At 34.0% G+C, this 21,926-nt stretch overlaps 1 protein-coding gene across 4 annotated transcripts in view; it reads right to left on the reverse strand.

Moving 5' to 3' along the window:
* Window positions 1-21,650, reverse strand: part of LOC134531944 (vasodilator-stimulated phosphoprotein-like) — a 49,427-nt gene extending 27,777 nt beyond the window's left edge. Inside the window, exons 1-3 of one of the 4 annotated variants that reach the window (XR_010075098.1) lie at window positions 21,244-21,650; window positions 14,335-14,427; window positions 6,044-7,640 (exon numbers count right to left, since the gene is read on the reverse strand). Coding sequence is in view for 3 of the 4 variants with exons in the window: in XM_063368010.1 (XP_063224080.1) it covers window positions 6,049-7,635 (1,587 nt within the window). In the remaining variant the exon portion in view is untranslated. Of the gene's footprint in view, window positions 1-267; window positions 7,641-14,334; window positions 14,428-20,087; window positions 21,197-21,243 lie in introns of those variants that run through there. The other 3 variants (XM_063368010.1, XM_063368007.1, XM_063368009.1) reach the window with 3 other exon arrangements.
* Between the last annotated feature and the right edge of the window lie 276 nt (window positions 21,651-21,926).

Genomic DNA, 21,926 nt, shown 5'->3' on the forward strand with positions numbered 1-21,926 from the left:
CAAAAAAAAACTAAATCAACAAAGAAGGAAATTTAATTTATGTCATTAATACTGTAACTGGTACAAAATCATCATGGTATTGTTGCAAAAAAATTTGTCTTAAATAGTTTTATAACAGGAAATAATGAACTAAGAGTGCAGAAATATCCAGATAATATAAACTTCACAACAAATTTTTTATCATGTTTGAGATCACACACAAAATATATAAAATACTGTATGTACTTACTTGTTTTGAAAAGAAATAAAAGACCAGAATGACTGCAATAACTTACCATGAAATATTTATTTGTACACAATGTACAGTGGCACACACTTTTTTCATTCAATGCATATAATTATGTGTACATTACATAGGACCAGTAAGCAGGATAATGCAAGTCACACGGGACATTCTATTATACTTCAGACTTTTGACAATAAAACTTAGATGGAAAAGTTCCAAAGTAACTTTCAGTCCACCAAGTGTGTTGATTTTCATGATTACACTGGTCGACACTGTAGTTACTGTCTCCAGGGCAGCAGTTACATGTGGTCGCTGGTAGCTGTGGTAACTGCCACCCCGAATGTGCCCACTGCAATTTCGGCAGAAACATCTATGTGTTTTAAGTCACAAAGCCACGCAAATTCAGATCGTGGCAGAGAAAAACCTGCATATTTTGTTAGGGAGCAACATAATAAAATCACAAGTGAAGTATATAATGGAGAAACAAGGAGGAACTATGATGTATTTCCTTCGCTGAAAATATGGCAATGTGAAGAAAGTTTGTACCCTCTTGATCAATAAAAAATTACGAGGTTTTTAAGGCTCCCTTTACTTCGTTGTCTTCATCACTATCAGAGGTAGAAAACCATTTGTAATATTGCAAAAGTACCTCAAGGAAATAACAATGTTAAATAGTTAATGCAAAAAAAATTACTTAGATAAACCCTTATTGTCCAGAATTATCCCTGGAACACATCTAACTCAAGTAGTATCTATCTGAATTTTATACCCCTACTATTTACTATGATTACTAATTATATGTACTTTATAAGTTCAAAGAAAGACTATAAAACACATTTTTATTTGAAGATGAGAGACAAACTATGAAAAACAAATTAATTTTTTTTTATGTATGGCCCGAAATTCTAAAATAGTACTGTGCATGTGCAAGCATTTTTTTCCACCAAGTCGGAAACAAAAGAACATTAACATACCCGCATTCATCCATTACTTGCAAGCTATCAGTCTTTATTAAGGAGTTTTTAAGTATTATTTAAAGAGGCGTACAAACCCTGCTAGAATTAACAACTCAGAACCAAACAAGCCCAATCAGTTGGACAATTAAACACAAGAGTAAATGATATTGTTTTTTTCATAACCCTCCATAAATCTGTCCATTATGATTATTTTTTTTTTCCACAGGCACATAACATTGTAATCAGACTTACGTGCGTCTATCTCAACTACAGCTTAGGACCTATGCTCTTAAAACTCTCACTAAACTATTTAATAGATAAAATTTTTGAGTAGTTTCAATGTTGTGGTTTGATAGAAAACCAAATTTGAGACATAATCTGCCATAAAATAATAATCACCATATTTGGCACTTGGGCTCATTAGGCTCTAAGGTAAATAACTATCACAAAAAACAAATTGGGATGGTACATTTACTAGGTAAAAAAAAGTCACTATACCAACTATATTTCCAAGAAAACATTTAAAACAATTAAAGAAATTTTTTTAAGGAGAACTCAATTCTTTTTCTACTCTAGTTACTACATATTTGCAGTCTTTGGGAAACCCGGCACAGCCATTAAATATTGATAATCAAATGCTACTAAGGGCTATCACTACCACAATCAGCCAGAAAATACATCACAGTCTTGCATCTTTAGCAAAATGAAAATCGGTTTCATTTCCAACTATGCATAACTGAACACCAGTAAAAGGTTATGAAAATCATAAAAATATCACTAAGTGGTACTTGTGCAAACAAAAACTAAATTATGTTCATTGTTTGTTCAATGCCTACATTTGACTTTCAACATGCACAATAAATATTTTATTTATAGTAGTTGATGTTCTTACAATCTCCACAAAGAAAAACACTGAGCAAACTTATATTTTATTAAAACATAAATGTGTTTCTCAAAAAATAGTGATGCCAAAGTGGCAAATGAGGCAGCATAATATCGTCAAGTTCACTTTACAAAGTATCATATTTTACGTATACTGCACAGAGTTAGATCTGTCAGCTGTTTCAAGGTTTACGAAGGAGAATTTTTTTAAATATGAGTACATTAAGTTTCTTAAAAACCATTGGTGTCAAAAATACAGGAGGGTTACTATTTTGATTTCAAAGGGTTAATTGAATTAATATATCATCAAAAGTAACCCTGATACTAGTGAAAATGGTAAAGTAGCTTAGCCTTACAATATCAGGTGTGAATATGTCACCCAAATCATGTGAATCTTTTCAGACACAAAATTGTTTATTCATGGCTCAAATAAAGTTGCAGTGTTAAATATCTTAAGATCATGTTACTGAAAAATATGGGAACCATCAGATGAAAAGATGTAATCATGGGAATCAGATAGATATTGACTGAATAAAAAAAGTGTAAAATGTGTTAAGGTAACAAAAACTCTATGACCAGCATGAGACAGATTTTTTTTGCTGAGAGCAAAACTTCTTTTGATAGCTATATATTATTAAAAATTAATTTGTGGAGCAAATGAATGCCAAAAAACATTGTGATACAAGATGTGCAGATAGTGACTTTATCCTTGCCATTAAACCTGGACTACCACAACAACCTTATGTCAAATAACTTAACAAAACAAAAATTCCATGTCAAAGATTAAAATGCATAAACCCTTAAAAAGCTATAAAAACAAAGTAACAGTGGAATTAAAATTCATTCTATATTAATTTCAATACTTTGACGTTATTATAATGCAAGTACGTTATATGTCTTACAAAAACTGTAGGCTATTTAAAACTGGCATACAATTAGAATCTGTAAACAAATTTTGTGCACCATCTAAAAATTTATGGAAATAAATAACACAATTGGTAACAAATAAACAAACTAGGGGAAAAAAGCATTTTCTGACAGTCTCACAATTACCTATGTGATAAACTATTGCTTAGAACACAAGAAATACAAGATGTCTCTTTGCTAAGCTGAAGTGGAAGTAGTTTCAAAAATTCGGAAAGTTCATATATAGTTTTAAGTATGTACATATGTATGAACAGTAGACAAAATGTTTGCAATTGTCTCACAAACAGCATGAGGCAGGGACAAAACACACACCTGACAGTGTGGGGTCAAATTACTTTTCCAAAACAGGCTAATGTGAGTCGAAGCAATATTGCCTAGCAATATGCACAATGTTGTAAGCATGCCTCAGTAATTGCAATGTTGGGCTCAACAACAAACAAGTCCATTTTGGCATTTTTTGTCTGGGATTTTTTGTTCGTATCAACACACAGATGTAGGTTAGTTTCTGCAGTGTTGTCGCAACACTTGTACGTGCACCGGGACATCAGGTTGCCTTAATTCTACGACACACACCACAGTAAAACACGGCAATGCACTTTGCACAGAGCTCTAAACAAAACAATCTAAATGTGAGAAGCATAAACAAATAAACAATGATTAAACTCAAATCTTTAAATATAACTTGAAAAAAGCCATGTATCATCGCGTACCAATACATACTCCCCAAATCATGCCCATATATTTTGCTTCTTTAGAAAAAGGCTTAAAATAGAAGCCTGTAAGGACGTTACATACATTTCACATCATTCCTTTGTATCTTATTAAAAGTAGGTACTTTTATTCTCAGTATCAGTCATATTATATTTAACTAAACAACAATATCCTAGCATGCATATATTTTTTTACACACTTTTCTGTAAGTCATGGTTTTAATATTTTTGACAATATACAATAAACTAAAAAAACTACAACATTTAAAGTATAACGTAATTCTTGGAAGACCATTTTTTTTTCACTTGGAAATATTTGTTACAATTAAAAGTATATGTAGAACATTGAAAAATCTAACATAACTGAAATTCACATAAGTGTGGATTTTATTAATATTAAAACCCTTTGCACTCCATTTAATTTTCTACAAACCACCTGTCCAGATCCAATTTAAATCAGGAGGTAGAAACTATGTAGAGATTTTGACTTAAAATGGTATCTTCAAATTTATCATAATAGCTTTCGATCACTATTTCAGTTTAATTCTTTAATTTTGCTGAGTCATACATTACTAGAACCAGAAAATTGAGAGTTTAAATTTAAACACTGATACTTAAAAATTACAAAACACAAAAAAAAATTTTTTTGGAGATTAAAATGATTGTTTTTACTGTGTCCACAACACTCTCCTAAGCGGAGATACAAAGAAATGAACTGAAAGTAATACGCCCTTAAGTTCAACTTCACCTGCCATGTCAAACATTAATTTTTTCTGGCTAGTTACAGATAGTTATAAAGAAAAAAATTTCTACTATGGGACTGCAAAAGTAAAGTTGTTATGTAATATCAAACTGTGAAATCAGAGGGAATGAACTTCTAGGCCAGTGGTATTCAAAGTGTGCATTCTAAAAGCCATCCGGATGCACCCTGTAGTATTCCAGAGAAATGTGTGTCCAGATATAAAATTAAATATACTTACTATATTATACCATTTCACTACAGATATACCGCTCTTTATAGTTAACACATCATTATACGTTTTTCCCGAATAGTGATTTAGTTCAGTATAGCACTGTTTGTAAAGAAGACTGTATGAACTTAAGGTATATTTCATTTTTCTTTCTTAACATTTTTGTTACTGTAATACTGACTCAATTATTATAACATATTTCTTAGAAATTTGAAAATGGTGCCCTTACAATTATTTGTAGGATTTTAAATGTGCTTCGACTTCAAAAAGTTTGGAAACCACTGTTCTAGTATGTGATCATACCATTAGCCAGGAAAAATTTTGAATATGATATTTGCCAGAATTTCCGAAAATATAAGCTAATGTGCAGAATATATCTGAAGCAAAATTTAAAAACAAAAGGCAATTTCCAATGCTTATACAGCAGTACATACAAAGGAACGACGATAAAATCAAAAATGACAAATACAACAATGAAACGAAAATACAAGAAACCAACATGACATGTGAAACCTAACATAAATCTTTCAGAGTTTTAAAAATACTGTATCTATTACAAGAGCTAATTGTGAACTTCATCAATAGCTAGACAGCAACCACAAATATTCTGAACTGGCAACACAAAAACTTAATAAAAATAATAAATGGAAAAATAAATCAAACTGAGACAATGAAAAAAAATTCAACACAGCTTACCTTGTACATAATAAATAATGTGCATCACACAAGTTTTTCATTTTTAACTTACCCAACAATTACTGCGTAAGTATGCACTTATTAAATCTGAAAGTGGCACTAAAACAATACAATGTTGTGAATCACAAGCTACAATATTAACCATAGAACACTCAACATAACACAATAATGCTGACAACTATGTTCAGTTTCAGCCAATCAGCAGCTGTTACCTGTTCAACAAACATATCTCAAAACAAAACAGAATCAACACCATTCAACATTTTCTTCAACTTTTGTCAACATTTCACTTAACAAGAAATCTTTTTACCCATCAACATTCTGCTACTTTTCTTGGAACATCAGTTACAAGAACTGAAATATTTAGACGCATACTACAGCTGCAAAATAAAGTTTAAAAATCAAACCATTTCCTTGCCATAACATTGAAAAAAAAAGAAGACAAAATCAAAGCTTCTAATAATGTAATGAAAATTCAAACTATTCAGTAAGATTGGTTGCAACATGACAATGCATGCTGTTATTGAAGTATGTACTCTAACTTGTTCATTTTTTAACTTGCCTTCTGTGCAGTACAAGAATGGTCCTTACAAAGAAAACCACATTTCTAAACAATATTTACATAACAACTAAATTCAACCTTAAACTGCCTTAAAAAAAAAGATTCCTACTTACTTAGTTCACGTAGGCAAGCCCCGAGACTTCATTTCTCCCCAGTTTTCGATGGCTTTGCCAAACATGTATTCCAGGAGCTTATCGCTCAGTTCTTGTCTCAAGTCTTTGGTCAACTCCCCGACGACACTCCGGACGACATTCTGAACGGTAACGGCCAAGCCATCCGTGCCCGCCGGAGACCCGGAGCTATCGCAAACCATGGCCTCTTGCGCGCTACCGTCCGCCGTGTCTCCCAGCCCAATATCCACCGTGGAGTCGGGGTCCTGCAGCCTCTGAGGAGACTCCGGCGTATCTCGCACCACGTCTCCCCGAGCAGCATCCGCCTTCTGCTGCTGCAGCACCTGCTTCAGTTTCCTCTTGATGTCGTAACTCTTCTTCGCTATCGAAGATTTGTCTGCTTTTATCACCCGAGTCTTCTCCTTCGCAGGGTGGGGCTCCGATGCTCTGTCCATGAAGTTCTTCTTCGTGTTCAAGTTCTTCTGCAGCCACAAGCCGTGCCACTTCAGGTAGATGGCCCTCGAGCGGAATGGCGAGGGGGGCGGTGAAAGAGGCTCGTCGGGATGTTCCTCGAACAAGGGCGTGTTGTGCGAGGACGGAGGCGAGGGCCTCTGGTGGGAATGCTTCCTCGAGCTGGGGGGAGTTTTCTTTTTGGGCACAAGATGACCCAGGGGCCCGTCGTTAAGCAGCAGCTTGATCCTGGAGTCCAAGTCGAGCTTGGAGGGTTCTATCTCGCCCGTGCGGCCGGACGAACTCTCGCCGTGCTTGCTCCTTCTCCCGCTGGTGGAGGGCGGGGAAAACAAGCCGTGCCTGGAGTCCTGGGACTTCCTCCTGCTCGCAACAGACAGCTCTCCTTCTTCCGTCTTGTCCGACGGAGGCAACGGAGGAGGTTGAGGGGGAGGTGACGGGGGCAGCGGGGGTTGCAGCGTGTGTGGTAACGGAGGATGGAGTGGTATCGGCGGCGGTGGTATGTGCAAAGGCGGCAGTCTGATTTTCTCCACTATCGAGTAGTTGGGACGATGGAACATCGGAGGAGGAACTCGAGGATCGAAGGAAGGCGTGGGAGACGTACAGCTACCATCAACCCCTGCCCCTATCCCCAAAAATTCACCATCGAAACGTGGTGGAAACTGTCTGTGCTTAGTCCTCCTGTGGAGCGCGTGCCCGTCGAAATGAATGCCGCCGGGGGGCTCCGCGCGAAATGTCGGCGGCGGCTGCGTGACATCGCAGGTATTAACGTATATGAGGTTCGAAGGCTCACACTTAGACACTCGCTCCTTCATGTTCTTCTGAAACACCTCGTAATAGTCGTCGAGGAAAGTGTTGATGGAATCTTGCGCCATGGCAGGGCCTCTGTGGCTGCTGATGACACTTATGTGGTTCGTCGAACCGTCCTCGAACTGGGGCACAGGAAGATCCACGTCCTTGCGGTCGATGCTCACCGGCTCTCTGGGATCATGACGCGCGAGACTGTCTTCCACGTCTGCTCCGAAACTGTAATACGGTGCCGAGCCTCCCACCAGATTGGGGTCAACAACAAGCTTAAAATTTTGTACGGTGGGCCTTTGGTGATGGTTCACAACAGCAGGCCTCATGCCTTCTGCAAGAGAAACAAAGTAATCAAAAGGCAACCACACCTAGAACACTGAACTATGAGTATAACATTCCAAGCTACAAATAGTAAACTTCAGTAAAAGCTATTCAATCTAATAATAATAAATTACACAGCAAATGAATTTGCATACTTATTTCACATTAACAGTAAATAAAAAAATCCCTAAAGAAAAGTCAGTATTTACTAATTTACAAAAATAATTTTTTTAAGTATACTGTCCAATAAAGTAAAAACCTTTTTTTTTTCCATAGCAAAATCACTTTTTTTCAATCAACAGATAAATAAAATTAATGTCCTTAAGTCAATGTCTGAACCTGGATACATTCATTATATATACTTTACTTGATACCTACAAAACATTACTTATCCTTTCACACGAACTGACTTACATTAAAGGAAGAAAATCTACTATCATATATATTTAATCAAAAGAGTAATCAATAATCAAGTAAATGTGTGCAGGACTCTGTAAATAATCCATACAAGTTGTTGACAATCCACTGTTATTTTTCACGAGAACACTGATGAAAACAATAAGAAAAAATATTTATCTATGAAAAAATATCTCAAATAAGGTCAAACATTTGTCAGCTTTAAGCTTAATGTTTTTAGCTGGTATCTGTTATGTCCTATGAAGTAACATTATTCTTTGGCGTTGAAACAGTTAAGTTCATTTATGAACAATCAATGCACACGTGAGGGCATAAGGCAAAACGGAGATGGCAGTCATGAAATAATGATATTTCATGATTACATAAACCATATTCACATTTGTGCACATTCTTATTTAAACTAGAAGAGATTTAAGGATTTAAATTTGTTATTAAAACACACAACCAAAAAAATCTACAACATATACACTTCATAAAATTTTACATTTTATGTGCCATGTTTTGTATAGAATTACAAAGAAACTTAATACAATCTCAATAAAATTATTCAGTGCGTGAAACATTTCATTGATGTCTTTCACTTATAATTTGCAACTTCCAAATGTGATTCCAAATGTAACTAAACTAAACATTGTTGAAATATCAAATTTTTAAATTTAAATCCTAGCACAACAGAGTTGCATCACCTGATCTTCAAGTTAATTTACTTATAACCAGCATATATTTTTCCACAGAAACATATACATTTGTCTATGTTATACGGATCACCTGACTACCTATAAATTGACACCTATGTACATGGCGATAAAATGCATGTGCTTTATACAGGTGTCCCATACTCTTACTGTAAATGATTTCACTGAGTTTTCCCTGTTCAAGCAAACATTTTTCCTCTGTCTCGATCAATTTTATAAGATAACAGAAATATATTACACTAAAAATATGTATCAAAAAACCTTTTGACCACACTTAACATAAAATCTTTTCTCCATACACAGTTTGCACTGTTATTTTCATAAATGCTACAATGCGACCAACAAAGCCAGTTTTCAATACAAAAATACTATATTTGATTGAATTTTGAAACAATGTATTACTGATAGTGACCAGGTGAATGACTATCGGCATTCGATCATGCTTCAAATCATTCAATACACAGTTCATATACTTATTGTTGTTCTTACATTATAAATAAATACGAGGGTGTATCAATAAGTAACGCACAAGTCAATTTTTAAGTAGGAAAATAATTTAGTAAAAATGATATTATTTACTAAAAAGGGAACTATAGGGCGTTACTCACTGGGAGCAATACAAGCTCTCGAGATTCCTCGTACCAATAGCGTTCGTCAGCCACCAATAAAATGGCGTGAGTGATTACATCGTCAACTGTGGAGGAGCAACGAGCACCCTCTGATTTCCATCTGAAGACGTTACACCCGTGAAGAAGTTACATCCATGAATTTCCTGCAGTAATGGACCGTGTGAGTGTGGCTCTTCACGCAGCTCTACACAGTGCTATGAGACCAGGATTTTCAAACTGATCCAATCTTGGGAAAATACCTCAACATGCATGGAAGTTATGCAGAAAAGGAATAAATTGGTAATACATTCATTTCTGTTTCACAGTGTCATTAATTGCTTATTATTTTTAATTATGTGTGATACTGATACGCCCTCGTGAATAACAAACAGACTTACAACTACATGTGAATTTGTTATTAAAGTGCAAACTGGTTTTAAGGCACTAAAGAAGCACACTTATATTAAAATATCACTAATCAAGTTTGGCAATTGCAGTTTTGTAAATTTCCCTGTGTTTTTTGGGGTTTCAAAGACACCTTTTAGAACCCCTGAGTTTTTTCCCAGTTTGCATGAACTATGATACATATATACCTTTGTCACTAACTAATTTTTGGATAATTAAAACCAGCTACGGTACTTACTTTAGTGTTGGAAGCTTACTGCCGGGGGCGCAACAACAGGGGGGAGGGGGCCAAGGGTATTTTGCCCCCCCTCTGAAACCTTGAAGTGGGGGGCAAATGGGGGCAAAGAAAGTGCTGTGTAATCAATTTTTAGATAATAAAAATGCTTAAATAGCACCATTTTCCACCTTGAAATACAAATTTTCCCGGGGGAGGATCCCCGGACCCCCCCGCTTCAATAGGGGTGATCGATGATTCTTTATAAAAAGGTATATTGCCCCCCCCCCCCCTTTTGGAAATTTAGTTGTTGCACCCCTGCTTACTGCTACACTGATATGATATCTAACCACTAATCTCACACATATAACTTAATACATGGGGACAAGATTACAAGGTGGATTGCGATAAAGCCGAAAAGCATGTCTATACACCATGTAACATCAAAATGTAACAAAATATAATTAATCAGCATATTTAATCAAAACGACTCAGATTACAAAAACGTAATCTTTTAATATATTAAATTCAAATAATATAAATTATTTATAATGGAGCTAGAACTGTAATGTATGTACTAAATCAATTGGAATAAATTCTGCTTTATTTTATATTGCAACCATTATAAGTAACAAAATTTTACATTATGACATTGGTACATTTTTTAAATGCACAAATACTTGCAGATTTATTTTTATTGTTCGCGATAGTTAGACATGCTTATTACAATTATTATTTTGTCTGCCAAAATTACACTGTTTTGATGAAGTAAGTTAAGCATCACTGATTAAGAATGTGTCATATTTGTTGAATATTAGGCTTCATAAACAGAGTACATAGAAATTAAAAAAAAAAAAAAAAAAACACAATAACACCAGTGTTTTTTTTTTTTTTTTTATGAAATTGGTCTGAAAATTAAACCATAAAATCTTGTCTCTAGTAATATATTGAGTATATATAAAGTTCACAATACTGTTATATTGTTTTTAATTTAAGAGACCACAGTTTAAAAAAAATTGGCCACCTACACAGCTCTGTGCAAATTAACTAATGACAACATGTATCTGATTATATTCATACGGTATCAGCCAAACTATTTTATTTCACTTTGTTCCATAATTCAAATGAAACTTCACATTTCTAGAATTTTAACCCATTTTGAAATCCATAGTTTACCAAAAAGCGTATGTTCTTACTTTGACCCTCAGTAAGTTAAAAATACTAGATAATGATTTTAATGTGTGAGGTAGCTAACATTTATTCTTCAAACGTATCTTAAGAGAATTTGGTACATATTGCAAAGTATGTACATTAATGTTGAATTTCAACATTAACTATTATTCTAACAATAATTATTTAAGTGGCATATAAATGAACACTAATTTTGATTTTACACACATCTACTCAGTTCAGGCAGCAGATAAATTATTTTTATGGTACATGCAAAACACTTTAACAATAAAATTACCTCTGTTTTTGTTACAGATACCTATTGACAAACTGTCCTGAAAACTCAGTTCTGTGTACCGTGTGAAACATTGTGATCCTTTCTAAATAAGTGGCTTGCACCCAGACAACTGGAGTTCTGAAAAAGTTGCAGTTGGAAGCACATACCAAAGCATAAAAATTATCTAATTCCATTTCATGCATGTAACACACACTTTAATCCTGCACTTTAAAGAAGCAAACTTATTATTATTGTACACTTAGCACATAGCTGAAAGGTAGAAACATATTTATTACTTCAATTTAAAAAAAAATTCTAACATGTTGAATTTTTTTTTTTTGCTACAACATAACTTTTAAATGAATTATCAAGCTAAAAATATCTGCAAACAATTTCACAACACTTACCACTCATGCTGAGAATATAATAAATTAGTTTAACTTTATTGATACCTAACGTAGCTTTTTTTTAATGTGTATTTCTTCTTAACTTTCAAGAAAACATTCGTAATTTACAAGAATATTTTTTTGAAACGATAGAAAAATTCAAGTTAAAAAAGATAGCCATAACTAGAAGTGCTATTAATTATAACCAAGTCTTGAAATATAATATGCAACATTTTTTTTACAAGCAGAAAAACCAGCAAAAACAATCAATTTAATAAATAATGATGTAACAAACAGATAATAATCTAAACGTATAAATTTCAATTTCACAAGAGCCTTTGATGCATGTTAACACATTGATTCGACAAAAGATCTCAGAATTCAGTCTTAATCAAAATTATATTATATGGTTTTCAAATTAGATATCAAAGATTTATCAATGTAAAAGAGTTGTCAGCTTTTTATCTAATAAATATTGTGTTATTTCTGGTGTTCCACAAGACGGAACAGTGTCACCTATTCTCTTTAATTTTTTTTTAATGATATTGTAAATGTTATACTGCATTCTTAGTCTTCTAATACGCTGATGATCTTTAACTGTATAAATCAATTTCAAATAATATATATTTCTTAGAACTGCAAATGGACATTTAATTATATTAAAAAATGGTGTGACATGAATAAAATGTTATGAAAACATGGAAAAATATTTTGCATCACATTCACAAGAAAAACATCACTTTAATCTTATTTAGTGAATGATATAGAAATTAAACGTGTTACCGAAATTTGTGACCTTCGACTACTGCTAGATTAAAAACTTTATTTTCATGAACATATTTATAGTCTTAATTTGTAAATCTTCTCATTCACTGGGCCTACTCAAGTAATATAACTAATTTGCAATAACCTGATTCTCAGTTATGTCTTTATTACGGCCTTACAAGATCAAAATTAGAATATGGATCTGTAATTTGGAACTCCATCATGGAAACAAGAATCCAAGGGTTTAGAAAAAATTACATTGATCAAAGACTATTTTTGAAATACTTCATATTAATAATACAAAATTTAACTATTATGAGATGTTACATTTACATAATATTCACTTCCTAAAAGCAAGACATTGAGTGTTTTTTTTTTCCAATAAGATTGTTTTGAGGATAGGAGAACATACATCCCTGAAAGTTTCATCTTACTGCTATAGAAACGAGATATTCCCATCTCCAAGGTCATACTACTGTTAATGCTGTGTATTATTCATAATAATGATTGTTGTAAATCTTGTAATCACTGCATAAAACATAATAAACTTTGTCTTAGAGATTTATTACAGTAGTGTTTATATCTTTATAACATTGGCCTAAATATATTATTTCATCTTAATATTTACATTTGTTAGCATTACTTTTACTAACATTATTACAATAATTACAGTTAGTTACGTGACATTTCTGGGATCATTCAATTTTATTTTATTATATTATTGTACTTTATATATATATATATATATTTTTTTTTTTTTTTTTCATATAATGTGTCTTTGTACATATTTTCTCTTTGTGTTTGATTTTTTATTGTACTTTTAAAAAATGTTGCCAGTTTTGGACATTGTCTACTGGCTAGCACTAAAATTAAATGAAATAATTAAAAATACATATATTAGAACTTAATTCACAATTCTGTTGTCACACATATAATGGGACGTTTGATGGATTAGAGAGTCAAGAAAGAACAACATACACACACTAAATTTTTACAGGACCATGTGAGCACAATTTGAACTCAATTACAAAAAAAAACTGCCAGACAACTTTGAAAAGAATTCGACCTGTGTTTCACCAACTTCAGGTACAAACAAGTAGTTTTTAAAAATGGAAATACTAACAAAAACAAAACTTGGCAGCAACTTGGATGACGAAAACACGAGATGCATACTGTATGCGTCTCAGTAAGAATAAATTCAAGGCATCACTTTTTTCCCTAGTACAATGCAGAAGGTAATATAGTGGTAAAGTCAGCATCACGTAACATATACACCATCTATTCATGCTGGTGTGTTGTACACAGCTTCTGCTCGCAAGTTAAGGAACAGCCCTACATTTTACCGATACTAAAATCTATAAAAGATTATATTTAAATTGATCAAGCAGTATTCCACATGTGAACTTAAGAGCTAAGTTAATAAAACAACAATTGCTCACAGAGCTTAAGACAGGCAGCTATGAGTAGTTGAAGAATTACACATAAACACAGACAATACAGGTGCCTACACTTGCATTAGCATGTTTGTGAAGAATATCCTTAAAGTTGAGGATAGAATTACGTGAGAGACAGGGTTAATGAATATGGCCAAGTATCTTCTGCACAATTCACTCAGGTGCAAATACGTGAATTTATGCAGAAGGAACAGTTCATTTATGCTATCGTAACACATGAAAATTATAAAAAAAATATATATTAAAAAATTTATGAGATATTCATGCCTGATCTTAAAAAGAGGAAAAAGAAGGAAAAAACAGCATTATTTACCTGCTAAGAAACTCTGCTTTTCCACAACAAAAAGTACTTTCCATTTATGTAAATTTAAGTCACAATGTTTCTTGCAAAAACACAACTTCTTGCCTGCAAAATAAAATAAATAAATAGTTAATTCTCAAAAAGGATAGTAGGAGAAACAATGTAAAAATTCTTAAGGCAGAAGTTTAAAAACTTCAACATATTTTAAGTGAACATAAGCTGTGAAAATATTGCTATGTGCATAGATACATAAATTAATACCTTAAAATTAAAAATAAAAATTTTTTCTGAAAAAAAAAATTATTATTAAAAAACTTTAGTTGAACCACAACAGTGCTACATTTGCTCCCATAATAAAAGCAAAAGAAGCAAAAAACTGTAGTTTATTTTAGGTAGGCTGTGATACAAGTCAATCTATTTAACAAAATAAACCCCATTTTGTACTGGTTTTTTTTTTTCCTGGAAATTGTGATGTCAAAACCAGAATGAAAGTAGGCAAGGCCCTTAACGCCAGGGTCTGATGACATCACATAAGATAACGTACCAAGCAAACTATTTACTTGTATGTTAATTTATTCATTCTGAGTTTTATATTATGATACTTCATGCTAGCATTTTAAATTTTGCTAAGCGTGAAAAAAAATCACACAAAAATGTGTTTGAGAATGAAAATTCTTGTATCACGTGTGTTGCAAATTTTGTTTGTATGTTGATTCAGCTGTGACATCTGTGTTTAAGAGTTAAGCCAGCATAAAAACATTTATGAAACTTATATCTTTATAAAATATCTGAAATCACGTTAATATTGTTTGATGTTATATTTGGTTATAATAATGCATGAGCAGATGACAAAAAATATTACAATATTAGGTGTATGTGAAAGTATCAGGGCTATAAATTTGTTGCATGGTGAATTTAGCACCCAAAATTTCTCTTTGAGTACTTTCTACTGTATACTCTTCTTAAAAAATTTAATCCGTAAATTAGTGAGTCATGATTAACTAAAGTTTATTTAAATGACATGTCATAATCCATACTACTAATATAAAAAAAATTGGAGATTAAAGTGAAATACAGTAGAATCCCACTAATCCAGACCTGCTCATTCGGACACATATTAATATGGACAGGATTTGATATCTACTGTAGTTTTTTGTGTAATGTAACATCAATAAATTTTGAATTTTAATCACCCAGATTTTTTGTTATCCTACATCAGTTTGTAGGTTAAAATCTTTATACAGTAGTATCGAAACTAAAGTTAAGCTGTAGAAAAAGTTTGATTAACGAAAAAAAAAATTATTATAGTTTTACCATTTAAAACTTGTAGCATTTTAAGGCAAATTCCATCTAAACTGGACTTTCATGACAAAGACAGAGTCTGTTCTACACAGCCCGGATTAACAGAACTATACTGTATAAACACTAGCACGATGCCATCAAAGTCACTGATAACACAGGATGTTCATAATACAAAACTGTACAAATATTTTCCTGACTTTTCCATGAATTTCCATGACTAAAATTACAAATTTCACTGGTAATTTTTTCAAATAGTTTAGTTATTTTGCAATTTTCTTGAAGAAATAAAGATAATACAGCTTTCACCGCCCCTAAAGCTATACTAGTTCAAACAGAACCTTGCATACACTCTTTTATAGTGTACAACTATACACTGAAACACCATCAGGAACAAGAAAGTGTTCACAGTCTGGGTGATGGCATACTGGAGCGTGACCTTCCATTCTAAAGTTGCTATCAATGAGGAATTTCCATGACTTTTCCAGGTCTTTAAAGTAAATTCCTTGACTTTCACTGACCAATCTGAATTCCCCTGACTTTCCAGAATGCGGACAACCTGTAACACCATAATACCACAGGAAAATGTTTCTTCTTCCCAGATGTGATTGATCCCATGATCAAATACATAGAACCGCAGTATGTAAAACGGTAACGCTTCGCATTAACAAACTTTCCTTCGGTAAATCTACTTTTTATGTTACTTGACGTTAACGTTGCAAGTCTTGTATAAATATACATTTCAGGCTTATATGTCTCGAATAAACGTCTTACTTTTCGTGTTTAACTTAGCCTACACGAAGTGATTGTGATGTGCTATAAATTTGAAATATTTGACACAAATTTATTTTTCACCTAAATTCTCTAGCATAAACTTTGTTAGCTCTTGTTCATCCTGATAAAATATTTCCTACCAGAGTCCTGTGACTCTTTCCAAACACTTCAACCAATACCCTGATGTAATTTCGCCTAGGCTAGTATTAGCCATCATTTTTTTCCCCGCTTAGGGTCACAAAAGCGACCAGTAACAGTGTCCGACTTCGTAACCGGGACCGCTTTTCTCAGCATCCTCCCAGTCCACTTCCTAGAGCTCAGCTTAGGTTGGCAGCTCCAGTCATGCCCCACTCTAATGTTCCAGGGCTGTCAGGCACGTATTGGCGCCCGGCATAAATTTATCACGTGCTAGCATAACCCCCCCCCCCCCCCTCCACCTTTTCCAGAAACACCGCTCAGAGCAATGACCTGGGCCATTAATCTCTCCTTCTCACCTCCTTGAGGACACCTTGCTCACCCGCGAAAGGCCTGCTTCCGCCATCTCGCGGCGAAAAAGACATCTACTTAACTCTAGTGGCCGTCACCTCTCCTCTCCCTAGTTACCTTTTAGCCCGACAGAGCGCGCACCAGTTGGTCCCATAAGTACTAGGTTTACGCTAGTTTTCCCTCGCGGGAATTCTGCGTACTAACACCGAGTTGGTTCCACCCGTTCCCCGACAGCGCACACTGTTTTCAGAGCGCGATTAACCTCCGATACCCCTTTAGTTAGGCTAACAGCCACCTTGTTATTTTTTTTTGGTCAGCGAAGCGAGCCCTCCGCGCGCTATTTCCAGCCAATCAGAGACCAGTTACCTCACTCCCTAAGTCGTCACCGCGATCGCATCTCGCTGGAGCTTATCGCCCGCAACTCTATTTACAAGCTATCTCGCCGTGACTAAATTAAGGGATGTGATTACTAAAGTTCAGGAGTGTTCCCTAACTTTTTTATTTATTTTTTATTTTCTAGTCGCCATTAGTGCAGACTACTAGTTAATTTCGTAACATGTCTCGCGCCAGTCATGCGCGAGCATTCGTGCAGCCTCTTCCAAAGGTGTGATTCTCTTCATTCCACCCCCAGACTGGTAAGGGAAAAATTCAACGTCCTTTTGGCTATAGCTGCCTCCCCATTTAACCTTATGCCCTAACTTCTCAATTTATTTTCTATTCTTGACCACTGGACCTCTTTTATTGGTTACAGTGGGGTCCAAGATTTATTCCAAGATTTAGTCCAAGAATTAGTGCAAGAATTAGTGCAAGATTTGTGCAAGAATTAGTTTAAGAGATGGGGCTAGAGCGCAGGCTTTTCTCCGGCTCAAGCCCATCCCTGAAGTCTGGTAAATTTACGCCTGTCCCTCTTGAATGAATGCTGCGAGTACCTCTCACTTCTAGTCACCGCCAGTGAACAGTCAACAATTAAATATTGTGAAATCAAATTATATACAGTCCCTCAATTGTTGGACTAACAAATGTTGCAACTTATTAATTAAATTTATAAATGATATTTTTTTTGTGAAACATGATTGTTAAATTTGTAAAATTAATCATTTATTTGTAATTGATAACTTCTAACGGCCCGGGCCCCCACCATTAATTCTGAACGTTGTAATTTTGTAATTTCTAAGATTATCAACAGAAAATAATGAAAATCTTAATCAACAATAAAATGGGTACACTTTAAGCAAATTTCTTTTTTTATTTATTACTTCAAATACACTCCACTTTTCTAGTTCCTATTGTGAGAACTAAGCCTTTTATTAATGTTTCTCCCTTGTATACCTCTGAGTATACTGTTGTTGGAGAAAATATTGCATTCTTTCAAACTTAAACATACATTCATATACGCAGATAACTTACATCCATCCTAAAGCTGGATTCACAATACCCAGAAACTAATATGAGCTAACAGGCACAGATGATCTAGAACTCAGGAGTAAGATGAGAATGGCTAGTGACCAAGTCACAACGAACAATTCTTTTTCGGTATCTACAATTTATTCTTTGTTACATTCCTGCAGATCACTACAATATTACCGGAATTTTTTACTGTAAACAATTTTATGTTGTGGTTGTTTATCTTATTGTACCATTTATGCTATGCTATGTTATGCAAGTCCAGGTACTTAATTGTTGAATATCAAGTTTTCAAACTTGATCCTGATGGCATGATCCTGTATGAGTGATGCTGTGGTACATGATACTTACTGTTGTAATTTAGTTTGTCGAAAGATCCTGGACATAAAAAAAATATTAAAATACAATCAATGTTATTAAGTGAAAAAATTATTATTTTCGGATTTTTATTAGATCTGATAATATAATCATAATTCATTGTTACATCACAATTAGGATCTATTGATGTACTAAATTAAAACAGCAAGCATCATGTACCACAGGATCAATGTTAATCAGGATCATGCCATTAGGATCAAGGGATAGACTTGGCATGTGATACAAAACTTTTACCCAAGTCCAAAAAATTATTTTTACAAGCATTTTGTGATAACAAGTTGTCAGTTGTAACAATTAATTATAATTATTTTAAAAAAAATTATAATTTGTTTTAATAAATTAGGTATAGTTGTTCATTTTGATGTCTTCATTTTAATTTTGATTTGGAAATTTTTTAAGTAATTTAAATATTTCAGTATTTTTTTTTGTCATATGTTGTAGAGGTTTCATTAATTTTTGTTGTCAAAAGTTACATACTTAAACCTATAAACTAATAGAATAAAGTAATGTTAAACTGATATGGTTGTAGATATAATGAGTCTGTTAATGCTACCGAGTGTGATCAACACAACCAACAAAAGAAATTCATGATCAGTCATAAAAGAAGCAATTCCAAGATAGCACCAACCCTACAACATAAAATTGTTTAACAATAGTAAACAAATTTCTTCCCAGGACTGATATGATAATACATGATTATCATGAAAGCATGTATGATTGTAAATAATTTGATTTGCAAGAGTTATTTGCTTTCACTGTGGAAAACTTTAATAATTGGCCATTTGCATCTTTTAACAGTTATCAGAATACTTTACTTCAAATATGGACGGCAGAACCATATAGCCAAGGCTACATTTGCAATAGTACACAAACAGCATATAAATAGCAAGTTGCATGTGCACAGCACAAAAATCAAAGCTACATTTGCACACAATACAACAGTGCCGCTGGATTTTTCTCTCATTTACTTCTGTCACAATTTTTCAGTTTAAAATGTTTGAATTTTGCCAGCTATTATTTTAAGAAACAGTTGTTTACCTCAATCCAAGCATTCAATTTCACTGTTTTTTTTAACATTCATGGATGATAAAAAATTAACAAAGAATTTTCTCCTACATAAATATACATACATTAGTGTTAATCTTTATATTTTAAATGCACAAATCAAAACAAGTAACTTATGCTAAGCTGCTGACGTAAAGTACACTGATGGGCCGCACACAGAAATTGGTGCACAGCACAACCACACACTGTGTGCCGTACGCATACTGTTTTACTGTGTATATACTATTTTCCAATGTGGCTGGTATTACCTGTTTGTGTACTATCAACTTCCATACGTCAGTGCTGTGTGCATGCTATTGCGAATGTAGCCCAGCCTTAAGGCCCCGCCACATTCGCGCAGTCACGTCTGTCTGACTTACCTGAACATGTTGTATGACTATGCTGTCTGATAGGTATTCTTTAGTACATTTGCTTGACTGATGCATAGAAGGCAGCCATGATAAATGTTTGTAGATTTTTATTCAAAATTTATATAAAAAAGAGATTAATAAAAATGTTTATTAATGAAACACTTCTTGAAAATGTAACTAAGGATTTAATTAATAAAATATAATGCCTATGCATTCCCATAATTATTATTTACATTATGGAGAACTTCATTTTCCATTTGAAAGCTATAAATTAGGTGGGGGGGGGGGGGGGGAAATACAAACAAAAATGGTTCCCAAAACGAAATTAAATTTTAAAAAAAAACTATTAAGAAATAATTATTTTTGCACTGTTACAGATGGACTCAACATGTTTCTCATTAGCAGATTCTGTTCATGATGTTAAATGCAGATGGTGCTTGCTGTCTAAGTGTCTGACCTCAGGAGTTCAAGTTTGCCAACTCTGACAATTGATTCACTCCACGCAACTGTACCATCACCACCTGACATCATAAGTCATGTGAACAAATCAAATGTAATTTACGCAGCTGCATCATCAGCTTCGACACATCAGATAGATGCGACTGTGCGTATGAGGCAGTGCCTTTAAGCAGGCAAAAAAAAATTGAAAGTAAGCAGATGCTTACATTCCAGTTTTGTGACTTGCATAGTTTATATACTGGTATTTGAAAACGTCGTTATTAATTTTTTTACATTTCGTGACTCTTACATTCTTGAGTAGTTTATAAAAACGGCCTTAAAGCGAATTTAATTAAAGCACGATCCGAAGAGCTTCAGCCAATGACAATGACAGTGACGCTAGCGACCGAAGTCACGAAAATTCGCCGTCGACGGCACGAGTACTATTACGACGTACAAACAGAAGACACTAAACACAACACTATAATATAGTAGCATTTATAACAATGTTAGCAACATCACAGGGACTTACGTCACCGGCAAAAATGGGGAAAAAATTGATCAGTTAAAGCGATACTTAGATAAAAAAATTTACTACAAATAAAAGCTTTGAATTAAATAAAAAAACTTTTAACAAATTATACCAAAAAAATTTACGGACAACACTTAACCCTATTGCAAACAATACGAACGACACGTTATCAATAGCTGATATAATAATGCTTACGTTTGTGAAAATAATCCTCAGGAAATATATACAAAGGTATATGCCTTAAAAAACATAATTACTACTTATAACTTGTATTACTTTCTTCTAAATACATTCTACAAATCTTCGAACACAACAAACTCATTTGCCGTAACAAAAAACCACCATTACTAAAAACTAGAATTAAATTTTTGCATTGCTGCCAAAATCACAAAATGCATGTTTGAATAGTAAGTTCATTCTGCTCTGAGGGCCGGTCGCACCAATAACTGTTCGGATCCTAGATCGTAATATCATTGTTTCAGTGAGATCTCAAGTCGATCCCTCTGGTTCGCACAGGCCGTTATGCCACAACAACACTTACTCTTAAGTGCATCGAACACGCCCGAGCGTGATGTCCGCCGACTGAGTAAAAGTGCACCGCGACGAACACCAAGTCGATTACAGCGCTCGGCCGGGTGTGGCAATGCGCTAAATTAAATCATTAATACTTATTTTTAAAACAACCAAATTAATAACAATTAAAATATAATTAATTCAAGTAAAATTATGTACAATTGTTAAATGATCATGTATTTTCAAATATGTCATTTAAGTCCAAAACTGGTCGGAGCTGTTATCCAGCGTTTCACGTGTCTTGGCGCGAGGTCTCACGGCGCCCTCGCGCCAGTTGCCGTCGGGAGCTCACAGGGGTTGGTCGC

This window comes from Bacillus rossius, chromosome 5 (genome assembly GCF_032445375.1).
Source record: "Bacillus rossius redtenbacheri isolate Brsri chromosome 5, Brsri_v3, whole genome shotgun sequence".
Classification (NCBI taxonomy): Eukaryota; Metazoa; Arthropoda; class Insecta; order Phasmatodea; family Bacillidae; genus Bacillus; species Bacillus rossius.